Source organism: Vipera berus (assembly GCF_964194415.1).
Source record: "Vipera berus genome assembly, chromosome: 3".
NCBI classification, from domain to species: Eukaryota; Metazoa; Chordata; class Lepidosauria; order Squamata; family Viperidae; genus Vipera; species Vipera berus.
This window is the reverse complement of record NC_138204.1, coordinates 110,177,849-110,200,404: the sequence shown is the minus strand read 5'-3', so window position 1 is coordinate 110,200,404 and position 22,556 is coordinate 110,177,849. Positions and strand designations below refer to the sequence as shown.

The window sequence follows — 22,556 nt, the reverse complement described above, 5'->3', positions numbered from 1 at the left end:
TGGGGTACTAGAGGGCTAGTGTCAAGGTTCACACAATAGCAGGAACAGGGCTTGATCTTTTCTCTCCCAGATGAGATCATGCCTGTCCATCTTCTGGATGATGAAAAAATTCTTTTCAATGAATCTCAGGTGGTGGGACTGAAAATGGTCTTGTTTTCACTGCTTTTTTCCATCATGATCACAGGTCTGGTTTCAAAACAGAAGAGCCAAAGAGAAGCGCCTGAAAAAAGATGCTGGGCGACACCGTTGGGGCCAGTTCTACAAGAGTGTGAAGAGGAACAGAGGCGGCACCAAGCATGAGAAAGAGAGCTCTGCAGAGGACTGCGGAGTTAGTGACAGTGAGCTGAGCTTCAGAGGTAGGCAGGAGAGGAAGCACAAAGGATTAAGGCAAATTAAGATTAGGGCTCCTGTTTATGTTTACAAATGTCCTAGATTAGGAGTGGGCTACTTACACTTTTCCTAGTAAAATCTGAAGATCCTGGGAAATGCCAACAAATGCTGTGAATCAGTAGATAGACCATAGTTTAAAAATTAAACTACTGATTCAGTGCATTTGTCACCAGGTGATTGCTCCTTTTTTATTTAAATCCCTGAGGCACTCTGGTTATTTTTATTTATTTGTTAGATAACCAGCTTAAACCTCTCTTTTTAAAAGTAGCAGATTTCTGTGCATTATGTGCAAGCTTCACTCACAACTGGTTGCCAACTGTTAGGAATTAACTTTATTTTGTTTTATTGAATGTATTTTTATTGGTCAGGGACCAAAATAAAGTTTTTGTCTGCCTGTTTTAAAGCAGCCACCTTTTCTGATTGATATAGAAACCTAAAAAAAAGTTGGGTTGTTTTAATAAATAGAAGAGGGGTGCTGTGCCTACCCAAGGTCCAGAAGACTTCCCCCTGATTCTTCATTAGTTTTTAAAACTATCTTCCCATTGTCCCTTTTAGGATCTGTACTAATCCGTGCTTCTCCTTATGACTGCACAATGTGTGTATATGCATCTGTCTAAAGACTGTGCAAGGCACAGTGAACTAGATGGGGTTGCTGCATACTTCATGCTCTTAAAAAAATAGAATTTCAATGCCACCATCTTGATCTTTTGGATTGCGAAAACCTGCAATAAAACTTTGAGTGCAAAATGTTGCCATTGAGGGAGTCAGCCAATCATGCTTTTTACTGGGTACATTGCTTCTACTTTCCCTTATCTTTTTCCCAGCTTCAGTTTTCTGGTCTTATCCTCATTTCCAATTATTATCTATTATTCCACAGTTTCTGACTATGCGCAGTCTTTAACAAATCCAAATGGAAGATGACTACAGCATGAGTTACTGTGACAAGAGGTGTTATAACGCTTATGCTTTTTCTTTATAAGGTTTATATAGCATTTAAGTATATTTATAGCATCTATATACTTAAAAGAATATAGATGGCAAGTGGCAATCAGGAGCAAATTTGGTTGCCTTTAAATTGGTTCATAATTGACTTCAGCACAGATTTTGGTTCAGGAGATCTTGCTTATCTGGGGAGCTTTATTATTATTTATTGTATGGCACATTCACATCACATTTTGGTTAAAAAAATAAAAGAGATAATAATATAAAATATTATAAACATATGTCTAGATTACATATATAATTTTTTGCTTCATTGGCTGCAGTCAGGAAATCAGCAAAGCCTCCATTATAGGACCTATTTTGGCACTCTGTCACTATATGTTGGATAGTTTGTTTTTCCGCCCCACAGTCACAATTCGTTGATGGTATTTTGCCTCACTTATAAAGAGCATCAGCACATCGGTCATGGCCAGTGCAAATTCAGTTCAATGTTGCCCATATCATAGGGGGCTGGTCAAATCCGGGTGTTTTTTTCAAGATGCAAGCCAAACTTTGACAGTGTAGAGGGTAAAATGCTGTATCCACATTTTATGTATGTCAAAATCATTTTCTACAAGTACTTTAGCAGTAGAAATAGCTGGATGTCTGGATATCAGCCTGTTTCATTCCAGGCAGTCTACATTGCTCAGTATTGGGATTTATCAAACATCTTGAGGTATTATAAATAAAAGGTTTTATAAATAAATAAAAGCTTTGTGGCAAAAAAAATAACAACCCTGTATGGAAAAATGCACACTTTTTTCCAAATATTATTGGATTCTGTTTTGCATTATCCCAATCCCTGACTTAAAGGAATTTTTCAGTCTTTGATCAGAGTCTACCAGATAGAGGGGTTTTCTTCTGTACTAAAATTTTGTTTCTTTTCAGAAGACCAAATCCTGTCAGAGCTGGGCCACAATAGAATATACAGCAACGCTGGTGAGGTGGCTAGTGGACAACTATTGAATGGTACTTTCTCTCTGGATGGGACAGGACAATCCTATCAGGACTTGAGGGATGGAAGTCCTTATGGAATCCCGCAATCTCCAGCTTCCATATCATCTCTTCCATCACATACTCCATTGCTAAATGGTTTGGAATACACAATGGACAATAATTTAGGAATAATAGCACATGGAGGGCAGGGGGCGAGCCAGACATTCAGAGCTATGGCTGGGGGCCCAACCTCTGATATTTCCACTGGAAGCAGCGTTGGTTATCCAGACTTTCCAACAAGTCCTGCCTCCTGGCTTGATGAAATGGACCATCCTCCTTTTTAAAGTATTCTGCTTCCTTCAGATTTTCCATAGTCAGACCTGTTCTTTTGGCCTGAAAGCGTGCTAAGCCATCCCCAATAAGGGACAACAATCAATCTTCAATGAAAGAAAGTGTCCATTATTTTAGAAGGGGAATCCACAATTTTTTTTCCTGTAAAGCTGAAAGAAAATATGATAATATAATGTATAAATATATATATATATATATATATATATTTTATTTGCTTTGTATTTGAAAGAGGGGACTGATAGGAAGAGCTGCTTCTGAATACAGCACACTGTTGTGTTTAGTCTATGTATGATGTTAGTGGTGCCAGCTAAAACAAGGACAAATTCACTGACTCTTCGTGGGGTTCGGCTGCCCAGTTGGCTCCTAGCACATGTGGAAATGACTAAACTGATTTTTGCTCCTTGACAACCCTACATCTTCTCACAGGCGGCATGACCATTGTCTTGCATTTGCTTGACTCTAACCAGCTAAGCAATAGAAATCAATGCAATATTTCCAGCTACTGAAGGGACAGAAAGTTGCTAAATGGTTGAAGTTTTACCCTTCCCACTTTTATTTCTGCCTGCAACTTCTTTTCTATATTATGCCTTATTAAGGAGACATGGTAAGGCAGCTTAGAGGTGCCCTTGTTTCTCACCTACATCACAGCTTTTGGGCATCTGCTATTGCCTTTCAACTGGATCATGGGATCTTTTGCTGATGCCTTCTCTCCTGGTTGACATCCAGCTACAAGGAAGCCGCAACAACCCCAAAGCAACACCTGCTGATTCTTTAGATCTCAACCCCTCTGTGGTCATTATTCTTCCTAAAGTTGTTATTGTCACTCAGATAAGTGAACCATGTGCTACTGTGAGGCAAAAGAAAAAGAAAAAAGAAGAAGCAAAAATACAACAGCAAAGCCCTCAACTCAATTTTAGTAAGCAGTGGGATTGTAATTGTCTTCATGATTGGATATAGCAGGAATCAGGGATCCCATAGCAAGCTCACTTTTTGGGGCAACCACTCACTTGTCATTCAAGAAGAATGCAACTATAACAAAAAAAGAATATAGAGCTGCAGCTGGTAGGAATGCACCATGGGTTTAAAATCCACAACAAAAAGATAATTACAGGCATTTTACACCCTTCTACTAGTTTTAGGTGTTAGTTCATGGTAGTGAAAATCTTTCAAACTATGAACTGAATACCAGTTAAGCACAAGGTGTATTCTAATCAGAAAAATAAACTATTATTTACTTTACATGAAATTAATTTGTATAGGAGTTTAATAATGCCTGTAATCCAGCATGAAGTCCAATGCTGGGTCTTTTTTTTTAGCATATGTAATACTATGGCATTTTCCTAAGCAATGCAGCAATTTATAACCTCATTACTTATACTGTTGTAGCAATCCCCAAGTTTTCTCTGAGGAAAGGGAGGCAACTTTAATTTGATTTTTTTAGGAGATTAACATCATTCTAAAGGCCTTCACAAATAAAAGTTTTATAATGTAGGTAAAATATGAAAGAGAAATATCATGACAATCATTTGAAGGTAGACATTACCTAGGCTGGAAAGCTGCTAAGGGGCTTTTCAGAGATTATTTGAGATCAGGGTAACACATACACATAAAGTTTGAGGCAGTTCTGTGCCTGCAGAGCATATATCTTGGAAGTGCTTTCTGAAACTCTAAATTTTGTTTTGCTCCGGGGTCTTATACAAACTAATTGGAACTTCAAACACTTTGTAGTGAGTATTATGGCCTTATAATCACTGAGTAACATGAGCAAGGTGACACAGGTATGACTTGAGAATTAGAGAACTTGTTCATGCATTCCTTTGCATGTGTGAGCCAAATTTCCCTGAAAGATTATTGACTTCCTATTACTTCAAGCACAATGCTTTTTCAGTGACATCTTATGCAGATAAGACAGAGCCAGTGTTGATATATGTGTGTATCAACAAAGTCCTCAACTTTCTGTTTTCTGAGGTTTTGTCTCCAACTGGCTAGAAATAATTTTATATCAAATATTTTTATGGATTGAAAGCTAAGTTTAAAAAAGCATAAAAATTGGGCAGCACACAGCCAATTATCATATTGCAGAGGTTCAGATCAATGCCTGTTTTCATTTTGCCATGTTGGGAAGTGTTTATCATTTACCCTCCCACAAAACAATTTTTGCTACAGAAAAAAAAGTGGGAAATCACTAGTTCCCTGAAATAAGTACATTTCAACATACCTTGTAGATAGCATAAATGCGTATCTGGTCCATTTACTGTTCTGCATGGCTGCCATTCCAAAATCTAATCAGGTGAAGAATATATTTCATAAGTAAAATGGAACTCTGCTATTCCGATAAAACTGCTTTCCTTTCCAGATTCTATATGGAAAGGAAGAGCTGAAACTGTTTCTCCTCCTAGATTCTATGTTAGGGAGCTTACAAGTAACTGACAAGACTAATGAGTTGTATTTTACCCAAGAATATGAATCACGCAAACCTAAAATAGATAATATTCTTTTACATAAAATGATTTCACTGTGCTTCTGAACAGGAGTCTGGTTTTTCATCAAAATTGAGTGATTGCAGTTGGTTTAGAATCAGTCTTTAATTTACTTCCAATAGTTTAATTAATAATAAAAGTAGACATCGAGGAAATGAAAGTTAATGAAGAAAAGTAGGCTGTTCTAACAATAGGCTAGGCTAAAAGACCATGCATGGACTCTGCTTTCAAATTATCCTCTCTCCAGGTGCATGAGTTTCTATCATGAAGCTTTTTGCAGTTTACTGTCTTACCTAAATGTAAAATGCCCACTCTTTTGGAAACTGAGTCTTAGTTTGGTTGCCAGAACCCCTAAGATAAGCTGCAACATTTGATTAAACAAGTTCTTGAATTTAGCTGATGGACAAGAACAACTTTAGAGTACAAACACCCAACCAATATTTATGTACTCCTGTATTAACCCTAAAGAAACAAATGACTGTGCTTTGCTGCATAGACCAGCCGACTTAATCATTATCCCGAATATATTCCCATTCCCAATATCTTCCTTTTAAGGCTTCGGAACTACTTTTTTCCTGTCATTTGCTATGACTCATATACCGTGACTGATGCAACTTAATTCCTAAAGCGCTTGTATTTTTCAAGAGGAAAAGCAATTATTTCAGTAACACAACTTTTTCATCGAGATCAGTCTGTTATACCCATGTTGGAATACTGTCTGAAGAATTTAAAATTGGTATAAGCAGCTTTTCCATGACCTATTACTTTGAACGTTTAAAATGTGAAAAGATTTAATATAATGCTGTTTTTCAGTTATTGACAAACCACCACAAGCACATTATCTACAGAAGAAAATCTTAGAGAAAAAAATCAGTGTGAAATTCACCTGTCAGACTTTATTAGCACCAAGGCAAAGGAGATGGCCATCTTCAGCTTACATATAGATGGATATTTCGAGATTGCAGAGGTTTTGCATGGCATATATCCACAAAAAAATTAAAGGAATAAAAAATACATGATTTTCCCAAAAGTTAAGCCCTTTTAAGTTATTTTTTGTTTTCTGCAATAAAGCTGAAATCTATTCTCATTTTCTTGAGAGTAAGTCCCTTTGAGACTCACTGGGATTTCATTTTGGAAAAAAAAGGACATATTTAGAATTGAACCATGACATCTACCATCAGAATTAGTATTATATAAATGTTTTCTATATTGTCTACATCTATTGTACATCTCCCTAGTACCGCTTCAACCTATGATTTTTTTTTTAAAATGTGAACTTTTATTTTTACCTTTCATCATCCTTCCCAATTTCCATTATCCAAATCCCAACCCCCTGATGCATTGTCTTTAGCTGTTTGTTATCAAAATAAAACAAATGAATGGTTAACTCTGCAGTAAAAAATAAACTGGGGAAGGACTATTGCTCAGTGAATGTATCCCTGCTTGGAAGGCAAAAGTTTCAAGGTTTCCCAGCAGCAGAATCCTGGAGAGATAGTATTGAGCCCAGCAGACCGATGATCTGTCTTGGTGTACCCGAAACAATGGTCTTTTGTAGGAGATGAAACCTTAGGAGTTCTTAACAGAGATGTGCCTTTGAATGCATTACAACTATTTAAAAAGGAAAAATACACATCTTGGAGATGCTAGAAGTAATTTGGGATATTTAATAGCTCAATCAATTCCAGAACCAAGATCGGCAGATTTCTTTTTCCAGCATAGACCACTTATGTACGATCTAGAGCCAATTTTATTGCCACGAGTCTAAAATAAAGTCTAAAGTCTAAAATACTTTAAAATGCTCACCTTCTACAGACTCTGTATGCTTGTCTCTATCACAGAGGAGTGGCTTTTAAAAAATTGAAAGATTACTTGAAAAATACAAGTTGGCCAAAGGATTTCAGGTGTTTCATTTGGAAGAGGATGACAGTTTTTTAATATAAATATTGGAGGGGTAGGATTAATTCTAAGTAACATATTCTTTCATTTGGAAAATTCCATCTCTTTCTTGGCTCTTTGCCACTGTAATCACATGATTTCTAGGTTCCCTGGGATCAACATAAAACGGCTTGGATGGCCACATGCAGCCCAATGACTTGCCCATCCTTACTGTATGATATAATCTGCTCTTTATTGAGGGATTTGATGCAGCAAAGGATGAGCAGGCTATCGCATGTGTAAGAATGACAAACTTTTAACAGCGGTTTGCTTCTGCATGTATCTTGTTTTCAGTTCTTTGTAAAATTCCTAGAAAAGTCAATACAGAGCTTTTGGACACGTGCACTAAGGCTCATAAGACAGTTAGATAGATTTCATTAGATAGATTTTATTGGTTTCATCTTTAACACCATAGAGAATGCCTGCAATTAGACTTTGCTTTAAATCACCGACTTCCAAGCCAGCAACATGTTGAATTACAGTACCACACTTCGTCATCTTCAACATACACTGTAATTGGGTGTGCTGGCTGTGGATGATGGGAGGAACATTCCAACATATCTAGAGGAAAATGCCCAGTTGGGGAAGGTGGGTTTAGATAGTTTATTTGCAACCAATGATATTAATCTATTAGGCAGTTTCTTGTAAGATGAATACTTCTGTATACTTTAAGTCATCATGTTATCTTGGTTTCTTTATATCTTTCATAACAACCCAATGACTAATAAACTACCTGTTAAGACATGCTTTGTATACCCAAGACTAAGCATAAATTATAAATATTTTGCCCCCAAAAGTCTAATAAAACTTAAATTTAAATCCTTTTAAAAGGATTTAAAAACTTCATTTCACACAGACAATATCGTCTGCCCAAAACTGATCTGAGATAGAATCATAGCACTTTCTCTCTTCCTACCAAGATGATCAAATTGATCACTGCATTTTACTACCCATGTCCATTTAATATTTCTCATGACTATGGTTTTCTCTGAGTTTACAGAATATTGCCTCTTATATAATATAAACTCTTCTAGGAGTTTTACATATACCTGAACTCTACAGCAACTTATAAAATGATGCAAGGGTAACGGCATGACTCTCCCATTTAATTTACTGCACTATAATACTTGAAAATCATGATCTGAGAACAAATTCAGCTTAGTAGAACTTGCTAGATTGTATTTTATGTCCTCTTCTCGCAGAGCTCTGATAATGATGGCTGAACTTCAAGTTGAAAAAAAAAAGCACATTACTAGTTGTCTCCTGCCTGTCTCTAGTTCTAGGATTTTTCAATTGTCCTTTTAAAAGACAGAGAGAATTTCCTCCAAACAGTGAAAATAAAACATAAAATGTGAAAACAGAGATCAGTGATCACAAATGATATTGACCTAATTCCGTGGACAAAGAGGGTTTCCTCTGCATCTGAAGTAGAGCATGGGTGGTATCTAAGGAGGCATCCTGAACTCCTCTGATTTCCCATCCATTTCTCTACTGTGTAGATCTGTCAGCACAGGTCTCTGGGCCCCAGAGAGGAGATTAAGATTTAAAAACTAACTCAAGGTGAAATTGCCTCTTGGTTTGGCTGTTTCAAGCACGGAAAGCTTGAGAGTAAGGCTGCTGCATTTCTTACAGCTCTCTCCTCTACTGCAACTTCCCCAGGTTGCTCTTTGCCATTGTAACCATCTCCTTGTGTTGACAAATTTTGTACAGTTCCAAGGTGACATTTTGAGAGAAAGAAATGTATTTATTGCCATGTGTCTTTGGATAAAAAGAAAACCCAACAAATTTCTTGGTATTTGCCTTCTGTCTGCTGGCATGACGTGTATGTAAAACCACAGCAACAACAAAAGTTCTATGTAAAATAAATATGAAATGATCTCCAGAGTTCATGTGCCTTTTTCTGTCTTGCATTAAACATTCATTTTAAAGCAGAGAAAGAGAAAACTACACACAGACACTGACACACACACACACACACACAAATACAAACATATTATATTTGAAGTACAAAAGCTCAGAAAAACTTCAACACCTTGCTGTCATCAAGTGGTTGCCAAGATTTTCTGCAGTCTGAACATTAAATGCTAAATAGTAAAGGTAAAGGTTCCCCCGCACATGCATGCTAGTCGTTTCCGACTCTAGGGGCTGGTGCTCATCTCCGTTTCAAAGCCGAAGAGCCAGCGCTTGTCCAAGGACATCTCCGTGGTCATGTGGCCGGCATAACTAGACGCCAAAGGCGCACGGAACGCTGTTACCTTCCCACCGTAGTGGTCCCTGGGATGAGTAACAGGCGCTCACTCTGTTACGTGGCGCTTGGGATTCGACCCGCCAAACTGCCGATCTTCTGATCGACAAGCTCAGCATCCTAACCCACTGAGCCACCGGGTCCCTTTAAATGCTAAATACCACTCTACAATATGAAGCTGTCAACCTGGAGACTATAACATTTTTGGAAAACAAATGTCATCGCTAAATTTCCTATTTGCCTGGTGGGGTCCTCTGGGATAGGGTCATGCATTAAATTTAAATTGTGTTTTGTTGTGAACATAAAGCATCTGAACTTTATACTTTATTCGTGCATGGACACATTAATATAACAACAGTAGATACGCAAATGCAAACCAGCAAAACCTACATATAAACGCAGCCTACAAGCAGGTCATCAGAGCATGCACAGAAAGTAAACAAACATCAAAGCTCAGCAAGCCAACCCAAACTATTGGTATAATATTAGTAGTGATTTTTTCCATTTACAATTTACAGGGTTAAAAGCAGAAGCAGACTAGTGTGTACAGAAAGATACATATGCGCCCTTTGTGTACTCTTTGACCTTCATTTATTTACTCTTTTTTACAGATTATCCACAAAACGCACAAAAAACATGTAACTCAATCCCCTGAAATCTAAATTTATCATCACAATATTATATTTGATCTGGCTTGCATCTGTGAGCAGTTTTTCTTCTTCTTTTGTTTGCCCAGAAAAAAATAGCATTGCAGAATTCTCAATGGCCAGGCGGTAACTGTCACCACTGTATCATCCATATTACCCCATTTAGGGAAAGCCAGCAGCAGCAGCAGAGATGTAGTTGGTCTCTGCTGTTGCGAAGGTTGGGTGGAATGTGTTTTTTTTTTAAAAAAGTATTAATCATATATCTGAAAACAAAACTCCCATTGCAGCCTTCAGAACAGCTCAGAATACTCAAAACAACACAGCTGTTGTTAATAATCAAATTTGTTTCAAGTTTCTTTTGGAACTCCTTGGCAAAACCTTTACAGACAGGTTTTTCCTGAGGTGTGTGTGAATTCATGCAAAGGGGGCAGATTTGGCATTGGCTGGGCATGTCATGGGCCATTCTCCCCAAAGTAGGCAAAGCCTAAATCAAAAGCAAGTTGGGATAAAACCCAGAATAATTTTCACTAAATGTAAGTGTAACTGTCATTTAAATACAGTTAACGTGATTATTCTGCATATTTAATCTTAATGTTGTCACATTGAAAATGAAATTTGATAAGGAATTTTGAGAACTCTGGAGGTAGTACCTAAGAGTTTGACAGAAAATCTATGTTGTCCTACACACACACACACACACACACACACAAACACACACTGTAATGTAAGCAAATTCTCCAACTTCATAAATCAGGTAAGAATGTATAAAGAAATCTTACACAACTATCAGCAATAAGTGATCTTCAAACTCATTCAAGCCTCCTGATAACTTCAGGACTCACACATTGAGACTGGCAGATCAAGACTTGGCCTGGCTTTTCACCTGCTTAAAATGTGAAGAAACATTGGCAAAACTGGGCGATTAAACAGGATATAATAAATGACTAGGGACATGGTGGCTCAGTGGGTTAGGATGCTGAGCTTGTCGATCAGAAGGTCGGCAGTTTGGCGGGTCAAATCCCGAGTGCTGCGTAACAGAGTGAGTGCCTGTTACTCGTCTCAGCTTCTGCCAACCTAGCAGTTCGAAAGCATGTAAAAATGCAAGTAGAAAAATAGGGACCACTACAGTGGGAAGGTAACACTGTTACGTGCGCCTTTGGCGTCTAGTCATGCTGGCCACATGACCACGGAGACGTTCTCGGACAAACGCTGGCTCTTCGGCTTTGAAACGGAGATGAGCACCGGCCCCTAGAGTTGGAAACGACTAGCACACATGTGCGGGGGAGCCTTTACCTTTACCTTAATAAATGACTTCATTACTCATGTATGTAATCAGTTGATAATTTGATGCAGTAATATATGTATTACTACAGTATAATATAAATGTTGGAATTATGATGTATGTCTATTTGTTTAGAAATGTAAGCTCTTTGTATTTTGTGCAGTAATATAATCAATTGCCTGGCTTAAAGCATACTGAAACAGCCTTTTATAATTCAGTATATCTAAATTTTTTCATTATGCTATTCATCATTTGAAAAACGATATGCAGACACACACACATACACATATATATACACACACATATAGAAAAATCAATCATAATTATCCAGGTGAATGTATTTTAACATGCTACTTTAAAAACAGAATTCCCAAGACCCATTTCACATTCTTTACAGGGGCCAGTTAGTGTGCCAAACAAGGAGATTAGCAATTTTTCTTCAATATTGAAAGTTTGAGTGAGGAACAGTTCGGGCCACAGATCACTTTTATAAAGAGGAGCTTGCTTCTCTCTGTTCTTTTGATATTTGCATATGTTAATGCTACTTATTGTAATCCCAAAGTACTTTTTCATAAGGCAATTGGATTTTCTTTTTTTTTTTTTGAAGACGTTTCGTTTCTCATCTAAGAAGCTTCTTCAGCTCTGACTGGATGGTGGGGAACGGAAGGATTTATATTCCTTGCAGACAGCTGGTCCAAAATGTGGTCTTTGGACAGAGAGGACCGATGCTTCGAAAGAGGGGTCAAAGAGGCCATCTATGTCAAAACTGAACAGCCCTCTCCCAACAGAGTGGGAGGGATCTGACATCGTCTAACTCCAGTCTACAACACAGTCCTTTCAGCAGCTCCAAGAAGGCTCCACACCCACTTGCACTTCTCAAATGACCCTGATGACACAGCTAAACTTCCAGGTGGACTAATGACTCTCTAAAACATGGGTGTCCAACTTGCTGCATCACTCGTTGTGATGTATCACAACTTTTTTTGCATTGCTGGAGCTGGGTTGGGCACAGCCTCCGCATAATGCAACTGGCCTGTTTGCCAGCAGTTTTGACATCCCTCCTCTAAAAGAATGAAAATGACCAGCTGTCTGCAAGGAGTAAAAATCCTTCAATTCCCCATCATCCAGTTAGAGCTGAAGAAGCTTCTTGGATGAAAAGTGAAACGTTTTCAAAGAAAAACAAGAAAGTCCAGTTGCCTTTTGAAAAAGCATCTTTGAGATAACTATTACCTGGATGACTGAGAATCTCCATAGACATTTTACTTATTGTAATGTACTCTTTATCACAATTATTAGAACTTTTGAGTTTCAGAATGGATTTATTTTGGTACCTGCATAACACCATTTGGAATATTTTAAAATGTCAATTTCAATGACAATAAAGGGAGATCATTTCTTTATTATTGGCAGGTGTTAGAATACTGAGGTCCAAGCTGGATAATATCATCTAACCCCTCCCTCCCAGAATCAGAGTTATTTTCCTTCTAATTATGATCCCTTCTATGTAAATGCAGCTTGCAATGGGCAAATTTACTGTACATCTGTAAAAGATGAACGTTAATGTGGGAAGCTTGTATTCACGTGTTAAAAACTAGGAATAGACATGAACACCCCTCCTTCTCTCATCAAAGGTCATTCTGGACAAAACTAGCAAAACATCATATCTGACACTGCTGTTAAAGTTTTGCTGGCTGCCTTTTGTAAGGCATTCAGGGTTATAATAAGCCAAGGAAATGGACCAGCTTTCATTTTAAGGAATTCTTCCACTACATCAGTCTCAGAAGCTCAAGCTTTTGGCAAGCTGAGCCAAGGTACGCTCTAAAGCTGCGAGCTGTGCTCTTCATATACACCATGTTGGCTTTATATATTTTAATCATTTTAACATTTAATGCTTCTCAATTAAAGTGATTTCCTGCAGTAGATGCCAAGCTTAGCTTGAATATGCATTAACTGTTTTCAGAATCAGTAGTTTAAGGCACCAGAGGATTTAAACGGCAATCCAGGGGGCTGTTGGGGAAAAGGTTTGGCTGAATAAAGCAGATTATAAACAATAATATATGCCTTTTCACTTTTTCTTTTTTTTTCTTTGGAAGAGTTCCAACCTCACAAATAGTCCTAAAGTGCTATAAACTTATCCATCCTAAGCTCTGCAAATGTACTTTGTGAAAGCCATGGGCACAGTTGTTTGCCACTCGCATCAACGCACTCATCAAGCATGTGTTGTTTTGCAAGTGCCTTTTAATGCACAAGATGTCCATCAGACAGCGCTCCACTTCAAAACACAAAATGCTGGGAAAGATAACCCTCAGCACAAAATAAATAAAAATGCACACTGGTTTCTGGACAAGGTGGCAGATATACATCTAAAGGACATAGAAAGGTGACTGTCCTATTCTGCCATTTTTGCCTAACTGTCCGTAATGTAAGACCAATGCAGATGGCTGATGTCCACAGTACAGCAGTAAAAATAGCTGCCAGCCATGCAGCAGTGCTCGTACCTTTTAATATCCCTTTCATATTGCTCTGCACCAAAAACCCAAATTACACAAAGGTTGAGTTGTATAACAAACATTTGGCATTAGCATTCTTGAGATGAGAAACAGCCCAAATGTTTTCAGTTGGAGGGAATGAAAGATGAAATGAATATGGAACTGAACATTCAACTAACAGTCGACCGAGTTGCAGAAGTGAGTGAGTGTTAAATGCCCATTTCTGCATGATGTGATACTATTTCAAAAATACTTTCCTTTTGCTCAATTTTGGGGGAGAGGGGAAGTAAGGTATCAATTATATAACCTTTTTAAAGCATCAGGCAGTGAGGAATGCAATTACTTCACTGGTCCATTCCTTCCAGAACAGGTGTGGAAGGAAACCCCAGGTATCCCAAAAGGGAAAATGGGCCAGCCTGGCATCTCCCCAAAACATTGAGCTAACTACAAAAGAGAAGGGGTGAGAAGGGTGCAATGGGAAACCTCCTTGAATTCCACTTAGAAGACCACCGTGAAGGCTCAACGTAAGATTTATCCAGATGCTTTTTTAAGCCTCTTACTAACAACATTTGCTGTTTTTACCTCCCCCCACCCCCCAACCAAGCTTGCAAATCAGTCCTGTAGCAACACTCTTAAAATATTTCCAGAGAGAATTTAACGATGTTCTTAAAGATTTCAATGGAGATGTATGCTAGTAAAATCTGTACAGCCTCAGACTTGGTCCATCCCCTATAAAAGGGGTAGGCAATCTCAGCTCTTTTATGACTCATGGACTTCAAGTCCCAGAATTCCCGAGGCTGGCTCAGGAATTCTGGGAGTTGAAGTCCATGAGTCATAAAAGAGCCGAGGTTGCCTACCCCTGCCCTATAAGGAGAGGAGGAACAGCAGTGCTGATGGCTAGTCCTGGCATAGTAGGCAGGGCAATAGCTAGAATGGTGAGCTAAATTTATGATATCTACATGTGCAGAGTCCATCCAGACAAGGGAAGTTGCTAGGCTACTTTTCCAGCAGCTCTGAGGATAAGGCATTGAACCTTGTTACTATAGTATAATTTTTTTTTCTGTCTGAAGGGAAATTAGTTTTAAAAAGAAGTTTGGAACAGCAAGAGTTGTGTCAGAAGTTCCGTGGGGCATAATTTTGAACAGTTAGAAATTTAGATTTAGCTTATTGTGGAGACTGAGTACATTAGAACCCTTGTACAGAATAAAGAAAAGTCACTTTCAGGAAAAACAGGAAAAGGAACAGAAAGAGGCAGGAATTCTGGACCATACGAAACAGTTGCTGCAGGAAGATTTCCTTTTTTCCCTCATATTCTTTTCTCTTATTCTCCCTATACTTTGTTTTCCACAGATTTCTGCTGAATGTTTTCCTAAGGAATTTCCTCTCAGTTTTATGCTTCTATCTTCTCCTTATTTCTGTTATTTCTTTTCTCTTGCCTTTGACCTTTTATTTTTTAATTGCTTTTCTTCAGTCTTGGGGTGCTAACTTGTAGGGAAGATGGGTGGCATAAACATTTAATAAAAAAAGTAATAAATGCCTGGCATTCAAATGCCAGGGTCTCCAATCATGTAAGATAAATATAGGTAATCCTTGGCTTATGACCAAAAGGGGGCTCAAAATTTCTTTTGCTAAATGAGACATTTGTTAAGTGAGTTTGACCCATTTTATGACCTTTCTTGCCATATTTGTTAAGTGAAGCACTGCCATCTGGCTTCCCCAATGACTTTGCTTGTCAGAAAGTCACAAAAGGTGATCCCATGTCCCTGGGGACACTAGAATCATCATCAAATATAAGTCAGTTGTCATGCGTCTGAATTTTGATCACGTGAGCACGGGGATGCTGCAATGGTGAAAAAAGGTCATAAGTCACTTTTTTTAGTGCTGTTATAACTTTGGTCACTAAACGAACTGTTGTAAGTTGAGGATTACCTGTATGCTAATGTCCCATATGATAAATACCAATGTTCACGCTTTTCTGGATCTGCTGAGTCATGTACTGTTTCTGGAGACTCATGACATTAACTTACAAACCGTCTTCCAAACAAGTATCCAGCCCTCTTTTATCAGATTTAAACTCATACATATATAAAGTGGCAACATTTTTTCATAGGACTTCAGCTATTAGGAAACAAATGGCATCATGGGTGCTACAAAGGTGAATCACTATACTTAGTGTGCACTATGTACTTGAGTGTGTGTGTGTGTGTGTGTGTATTTATATACACACACACACACACATACATATATATATTTATATGCGGTGGCTCAGTGGGTTAGGACGCTGAGCTTGTCGATCAGAAGGTCGGCAGTTTGGCGGGTTGAATCCCGAGTGCCGCGTAACAGAGTGAGCGCCTGTTACTCGTCCCAGCTTCTGCCAACCTAGCAGTTCGAAAGCATGTAAAAAAAAATGCAAGTAGAAAAACAGGGACCACTATGGTGGGAAGGTAACAGCGTTCCGTGCACTTTTGGCGTCTAATCATGCCGGCCACATGACCACGGAGACGTCCTCAGACAAGCGCTGGCTCTTTGGTTTTGAAACGGAGATGAGCACCGGCCCCTAGCACGCATGTGTGGGGGAACCTTTACATATATACATATACGTATACATATATATATATGTCCCATGTCCCATGTTTGGGGCCTAGCAAGGTAATCTAAATAGTTAACAAGCATTTAACACATATCTCCCTTGCTTCTCAGCTAACAAAGTGAGATAGAGCTTGTGGCCTAGAGATTAAAACAACTGCCTAATGTGCAATCAGCCCAGGTTCGAATCTCAGAAGGGTATGGATGACTGATGAAAACAAATAAGTTTGAAATGCATATCAGTCTCCCTTTAATTCTTTGTTAGCAATCTAAAAAATTTGTTTTCTGAGGTTTTCGCGGGTGTTTGTATGTGGATCTTTGGTCATTCGGGTTTTTCCCCCGCGTAGAATTGAAGGTGTAGGAGCAACGTTTCAATGGAATCCCATCCGTCATCCTCAGGCTGGTGGCTTCAGCTTCCTTCTTCTGGGAGACGCCACTACCACATGCTTCTCCCAGAAGAAGGGAGCTGAAGCCACCAGCCTGAGGATGACGGATGGGATTCCGTCGAAACGTTGCTCCTACACCTTCAATTCTACGCGGGAAAAAACCCGAATGACCAAATATATATAAATAGTTAACATTCGAAACATATATATATATATATATATATATATATATATATATATATATATATATATATATATATATATATATATATATATATATATATATATATATATATATATATATATATATATATATATATATATATATATATATATATATATAAACTTAATTTTGCTATTGCCATAATTTGATTTTTTTTACTATTTGTGTTCATTTTCCTTTCCAGAACTGATTGTACTTATTTACTTTAAAAAAACCATTATGTAGCTCATATGCCCTCCCAAGATTGCACTATTGAAATTTATTAGCAAAATATCAAATAACATGACTGATTCACTGCCACGTTTCCCACAGGGATTAAGAAAAATAGGAAAAATTTCTGGCCACAGCCCTTCCATTGGCATATTATAGTGTCACTCTAACCATTGTGAGCTTTGGCAGCTAAAAATAATTAGGAAAAAAGTGCAGCAACTAAAAATTCTTCACTCTTGAGGTATAAGGAATTTCCTGACAGTTAGAACAATTAATCAGTGGAACAACCTGCCTCCAGAAGCTGTGAATGCTCCAACACCGGAGGTTTTTAAGAAGAGACTGGACAGCCATTTTTCTGAAATGGTATAGGGTTTCCTATATAAGCAGGGGGTTGGACTAGATGACCTACACAGTCCCTTCCAACATTATTATTATTATCTAACTAAAGAAATAAAAGAATTGAAACAAAGAATAACTGAGCATCTAGAACAGCACAAAAACAACAGAATAAGGCTGCCTACATTGAAGCTTGTTCCAAAGAAACAGCTAGCACAAGCATTAAAAGATGCAAATACTGCAATATCAAGTATGAGCACCAATTCACTGAGAGAAACAAACCAACTAATGTACAGCTCAGCTGCAGTTATAACTGAATACCTGGGATGCAAAATCAACAAAGAAGAAAAACAAACAGTGCACCACAAAAATGGAAGGTTAGACTAGAAAATAAGATCAGCAAGTTAAGATCACATGCAAGCAAGCTAAAACAGATGAAAGAAAAGAAGCTGAGGAACAAGAAGACCGAAGAATACCTAATCAAGAAATACCACTTAGAAACAAGGAAGATCAAGGAAGCACTGGAAATAATAAAGCAGCAAATAACAGCTATAGCCAGGAAAATCAGTAGATACGAAGCTCAAATTGCAAATTATAGGCAGAAATGTTTCTACCAATCCATCAAGGGAGAAACTGCAATGAATCAGTCAGTACCTGACAGGGAAGAAACAGTGCAAGAAATATCATTTGCCTGTAAGCAAGAACTGGTAGGATCATAAAATAGAGAAAGTCATAAAAAATGATAAAGTTAAACTGCTCTGGGACTTCAGAATTCAAAGAGACAAGCACCTGCAACATAACACCCCGGACTTAACCATTGTCAATAAGAAAGACAAAAAAGTCTGGATAGTGGATGTGGCAAAATAGACAAGAAAGAACTGGAGAAGATAACAAAATACAAAGACCTACAAATAGAAATAGAAAGACTGTGGCAAAGACAAGCAAGGGTAGTACCAATAGTAATAGGCGTCTTGGGTGCAATCCCAAAACAACTGGAGCACCACTTGAACACCATTGGCATTGACAAATTCGCCATTAGTCAATTGCAAAAGGCAGCCTTACTAGGAACTGCTTCCATCCTGCGACAATATCTTTATACCATCAAACATCCACATCTATCCCAGGTCCTTGGTAAGAACTTGATAGGTAGACAAAAATGCCAAATCCAGTCTGAAAATCTGGCTGACTGTGCAATGATTAATAATGATAATGATGATGATGATGTGGCTGTATAAGAGAGGACAGGTACACGCAGAGCTTCTACACCTTTCTGAAAGCAAAGTTCCAGTTCATACAAGGCAGAATCCATAATTAGGTAGTCTTTGACTTATGACCAATCGCTCAATGACAGTTCAACGGACCCTCCAAAAACTACTTGTTCCATGTTTTTGAAGATACAACAGCTTCACTCCCTCTCCCCTCCCCCCCAGTCATGTGATTGTGTTATTGGTGCTTGGCATTTGGCTCACTTTTATTGCTGTTTGAAGCATCCCACCATTACCTTCGCAACATCCTTGTTGGTTTCTTGCATTTATCTTTGGTCTCCAGCAAAAAATGCCTATTGGGAAAAATTGATTCACTCTATGACCATGGCATTCCCTTAACAATTACCACAAAAATTGTCAAAAAATTGGGACTGGTTCATACGATGCGACTTACATTTGTAATTTCAGGCTCAATTACAGTTGTAAGTCAAGGCTTATCTTTAAGTCATAGGCACATTCCTGGTGAATCAGAAAGCTGCAAACTGCTGCTGCAACTGTCATAAAGTAGGTGTGAAGCTGAAATAAGCATCCTGCTTGGACACTTCAAAGGAAAACCTGATGTTTACTAAATATCATTTGAAAAAATGTTGGGGAGAGAAATTGCACCATAGATATTGGTCTCTTTGGAGTAAGGCCATTTTGTCCAAGTGGAAGGCAATTACTTTTCCAACCTTGAGAGAAAAGTGATCTGTCAAAGTTAAGAGACAGGAAGAATCTCTGTGCTAGACACACAAGCCTCCCTGTTGGTGAGCCAAGATCACAGTTACCGCTAGTATCTTTCACAATAAGAGATGAATTAGGGCAGTAACTGGGCTGAAAAGGCTCTGAAATGAAGCCAGAGGAAATAATGGACAAAATCAAGAATCAGCAGGTATACCAGGGAACAGAGGAAAATTAGTCCTTTGACATAACACCTTAATAGTGAGGGAGGTACCACATGTTGAAAAATAGAAGTAGAGATTCATGTAAGCTATAAGCTTATGGAAATAAGTGCCAAGGCATGCTTAGTTAAATATAAGGGAAAAAATATGATGACATTGCAGAAGAATTGGGATATCCTTCGTTTTTCCTCATACAATTCCCACCATTTAACTTCATGAGAAGCCATTGTGGATGGTTTCTGAAAAGATCTCTTTTTCTTTGTAAGGCAGAATGGAATTCTCCAGTCTGTTAAGGGGAAGGGAAATATGATCCTGGAAGTATAGTTGTTTATGATGGAAAGAGAGAAGATTGGGAATTGCTTAATAAGGCTTAAAAAGGCACAAGGGAGGAATGAATCATGGCTATCCATGTTATCATGGTGTGATGATCTCCAATCAGAAAGGGAATCAGTAAAAAGATACTGTAAATGTCTGCTTCTTTAGATGTTTCCTCTAAAAATATTTTAGTTATATCCACAAGATCAAAAAAAATTCAGGATAAGATTTTGTAGTGTCCAATATAAACTCATGATGCTTTTTGTATAACTAGCTTGGTTTAATGGTAGGTGAAAAAAGAGAAACATTTCAGAAACGTTTTATATATCTCATATCATGCAGGATAGTATTTTTATACCAGAAACAGAGAGATATACACAATTAACATGCCCATCAGTTCTCATAGTTTAACAAGACAGCAACTACTTAGCTAATCAGTTTAGGAATCTGTTTAGGATTAAGGGGGAAAAAAGCCCACCACCCCTATTCTTAGATCTTAAAGACGACAGTACTTCTAATTCTGAGTTCAAGAAAATATAAATAATAACACTGCCACTAATGTGGGAGTTTGGAAAAAAAAGCTTTATAAACTGGCTTATATCTTCCTTTCCACTATCCAGCAGTTGGATCTTCCTTTCCTACAAGTTGCATTGACCAAATAAAAAACTAGTCCTTAAATCCACTTGGGAAAGCAAGTTCAACACTATTCTTGTATCTAATTAGGGATTATTCTTAAGAAGGAACACACAGGATTTCAGCTTCAGTATGGTTCCTTTTTTTCTCAGCAGCCTCCATGCATGATGAAACTCTTCTGCTGGCAAAGTAAGGCTCGTGCTGTATCAGGCTTGTAAGCATAAAATCTATCCAATTGAACATCTCTTACAGCTACATCTGACAGGATAGCAGAAATTCAATATATCCTTTTTATTGGTTTTAAGAAAGGGGAGGGGGGACTATTAAGCAAATGGCAAGTCACAAACTATGGCTGAGGTTATTTTTCACACGGTAGATAGTAGGTTATGCTGTGTGATTCACAGTCCACTCCTTTCTTTTTGGCTTTTTGGCAATATGTATAATACCAAGTACTTTCATTCAGCAAATTCCAATCTTTATGCATTGTGCAGACTACGTAGGAGAAGGATGGATTTATTGCAGTTTTTGTTCCGTTCTGAAAGCCTTGGGCTTTACTTCCTTGGTCTTTCAGTTAAGCTTTGCCAGCTGTGTGTTCCTGGAGCATAGAGGTGATTACTCTACAGTCTGTCACCTCCTCAGGCAAGTATCCTTCTGTGTCCCGAAGAGAAGGGTCAGCTCCAGATTCAAGCAATAGTTCCACAATATCAGAAAATTCACAGGTAGAAGCTAGAGGGGAGACCAGAACAAAATAGAAACAAGTCAGAATCAACAGTTTGCATCGGCTGAATGAGGCATATCAGTACTACAGATGCAACAACCTGACAGCCAAACAGAACAAGGAAGTTGCTAGAAGAAAGAAAAATTCTCATAATTGGCATTCCACATTCTACCACCATGCTAAGATAGCATTCAACGTGATAATGCTAAGATAGCATTCAACCCTACAGAGTCAAAAACAAAACAGCACTGCACTGCATCACATCAGGGATTGCTTTGCCAAGATTAAATCTGCCCAATTGTTAAGCACATTGCCAGAAAACCTGGTGAGGTCTCCACTCCAATGTGAGTTTGGAAGAATATGGACTAAGAGACAAACCTTTTCTATTGTGGCCCTCATACTTTCAAAGTCCATTGTGTGGTCCCTTCCTCTTGGCATTTTATTTATTTAAATAATCTATACAACTGCCCATCTCAAAACCGTGCCTCTTAGGAGCGCACACAAGAGTAAAATAAAAAATTCAGCAACATAGTATACAAATTAAACTTTTAATATTAATCCAAAACAAATATAGCAATAGGAGGGAGGAGAAGGAGGAAGAATATTCCCAGGTATAAAAACATTCCATGCAACTGCTACAGTGAATAACCTTGCTAAAAAGATTGAGAAGGCCTGGAACAATCACTGTCACTTAAATCACGCAAAGCTTTTGGCAACTAAGGAAGCACTCACATTGTGCCTTTCCCCATAATAAATGAGGACCTGAGTGGAGTGAGTTTACTGCTGGATCCTTCAAAGTCACAAGATGCAAGGGGAAAGTATCAACACAACCAATAAAAATAAGAGTTGTAAAATGACAAAGTAAAAAGGGAAATTATCTAAACAAAGTTAACAGCAAAGAAATGGACAAAAATATATTCTTGGTTACTGAAGGGTGAAGAGATGTTGCTACTGAAGTGGCAGAAAAGAGACTTGGGTAAATAGTAGGAACTATGGGCAAGTCCCACGGGGCAAATGTGAAGTTTCTGATAGAAACTTTTAGGTCAAGAGTTCTGTGTTGAGCAGGCACTGGCACCAATATATATGAAGTGCAAAAAGCCACCATTTCAGTTTCTTGACTTTGATTTATTACTAGAAAGGAAAAGAATCTAAGTCTTGGTACAAGAGGAAAAGCCAAGAAGCAGAACATGGCAGCAAACTCTAATATATGTGATAGATAGCACAGTAAAATCTCTTCAGGGATAGTCAGGAAAACATATCTTGCTGA

The 22,556-nt window shown here is 38.1% G+C and overlaps 2 protein-coding genes across 5 annotated transcripts in view; one reads left to right on the top strand and one right to left on the bottom strand.

Moving 5' to 3' along the window:
• The window catches only part of LHX4 (LIM homeobox 4), a gene marked incomplete at both ends in the record, with an annotated part of 59,638 nt that extends 56,987 nt beyond the window's left edge, over positions 1-2,651 (top strand). The window contains 2 exons of the mRNA XM_081322410.1: positions 185-356; positions 2,260-2,651. Of these exons, the coding sequence (XP_081178536.1) occupies positions 185-356; positions 2,260-2,651 (564 nt within the window). The remainder of the gene's footprint in view (positions 1-184; positions 357-2,259) is intronic.
• Positions 2,652-20,502: 17,851 nt separating this feature from the next.
• Positions 20,503-22,556, bottom strand: part of ACBD6 (acyl-CoA binding domain containing 6) — a 128,454-nt gene continuing 126,400 nt past the window's right edge. For 2 of the 4 annotated variants that reach the window (XR_014026169.1, XR_014026170.1), the window contains one exon: positions 21,209-21,297. Coding sequence is in view for 1 of the 4 variants with exons in the window: in XM_081325780.1 (XP_081181906.1) it covers positions 21,143-21,297 (155 nt within the window). In the remaining 3 variants the exon portion in view is untranslated. Of the gene's footprint in view, positions 21,298-22,556 lie in introns of all 4 variants that reach the window. The other 2 variants (XM_081325780.1, XR_014026171.1) reach the window with 2 other exon arrangements.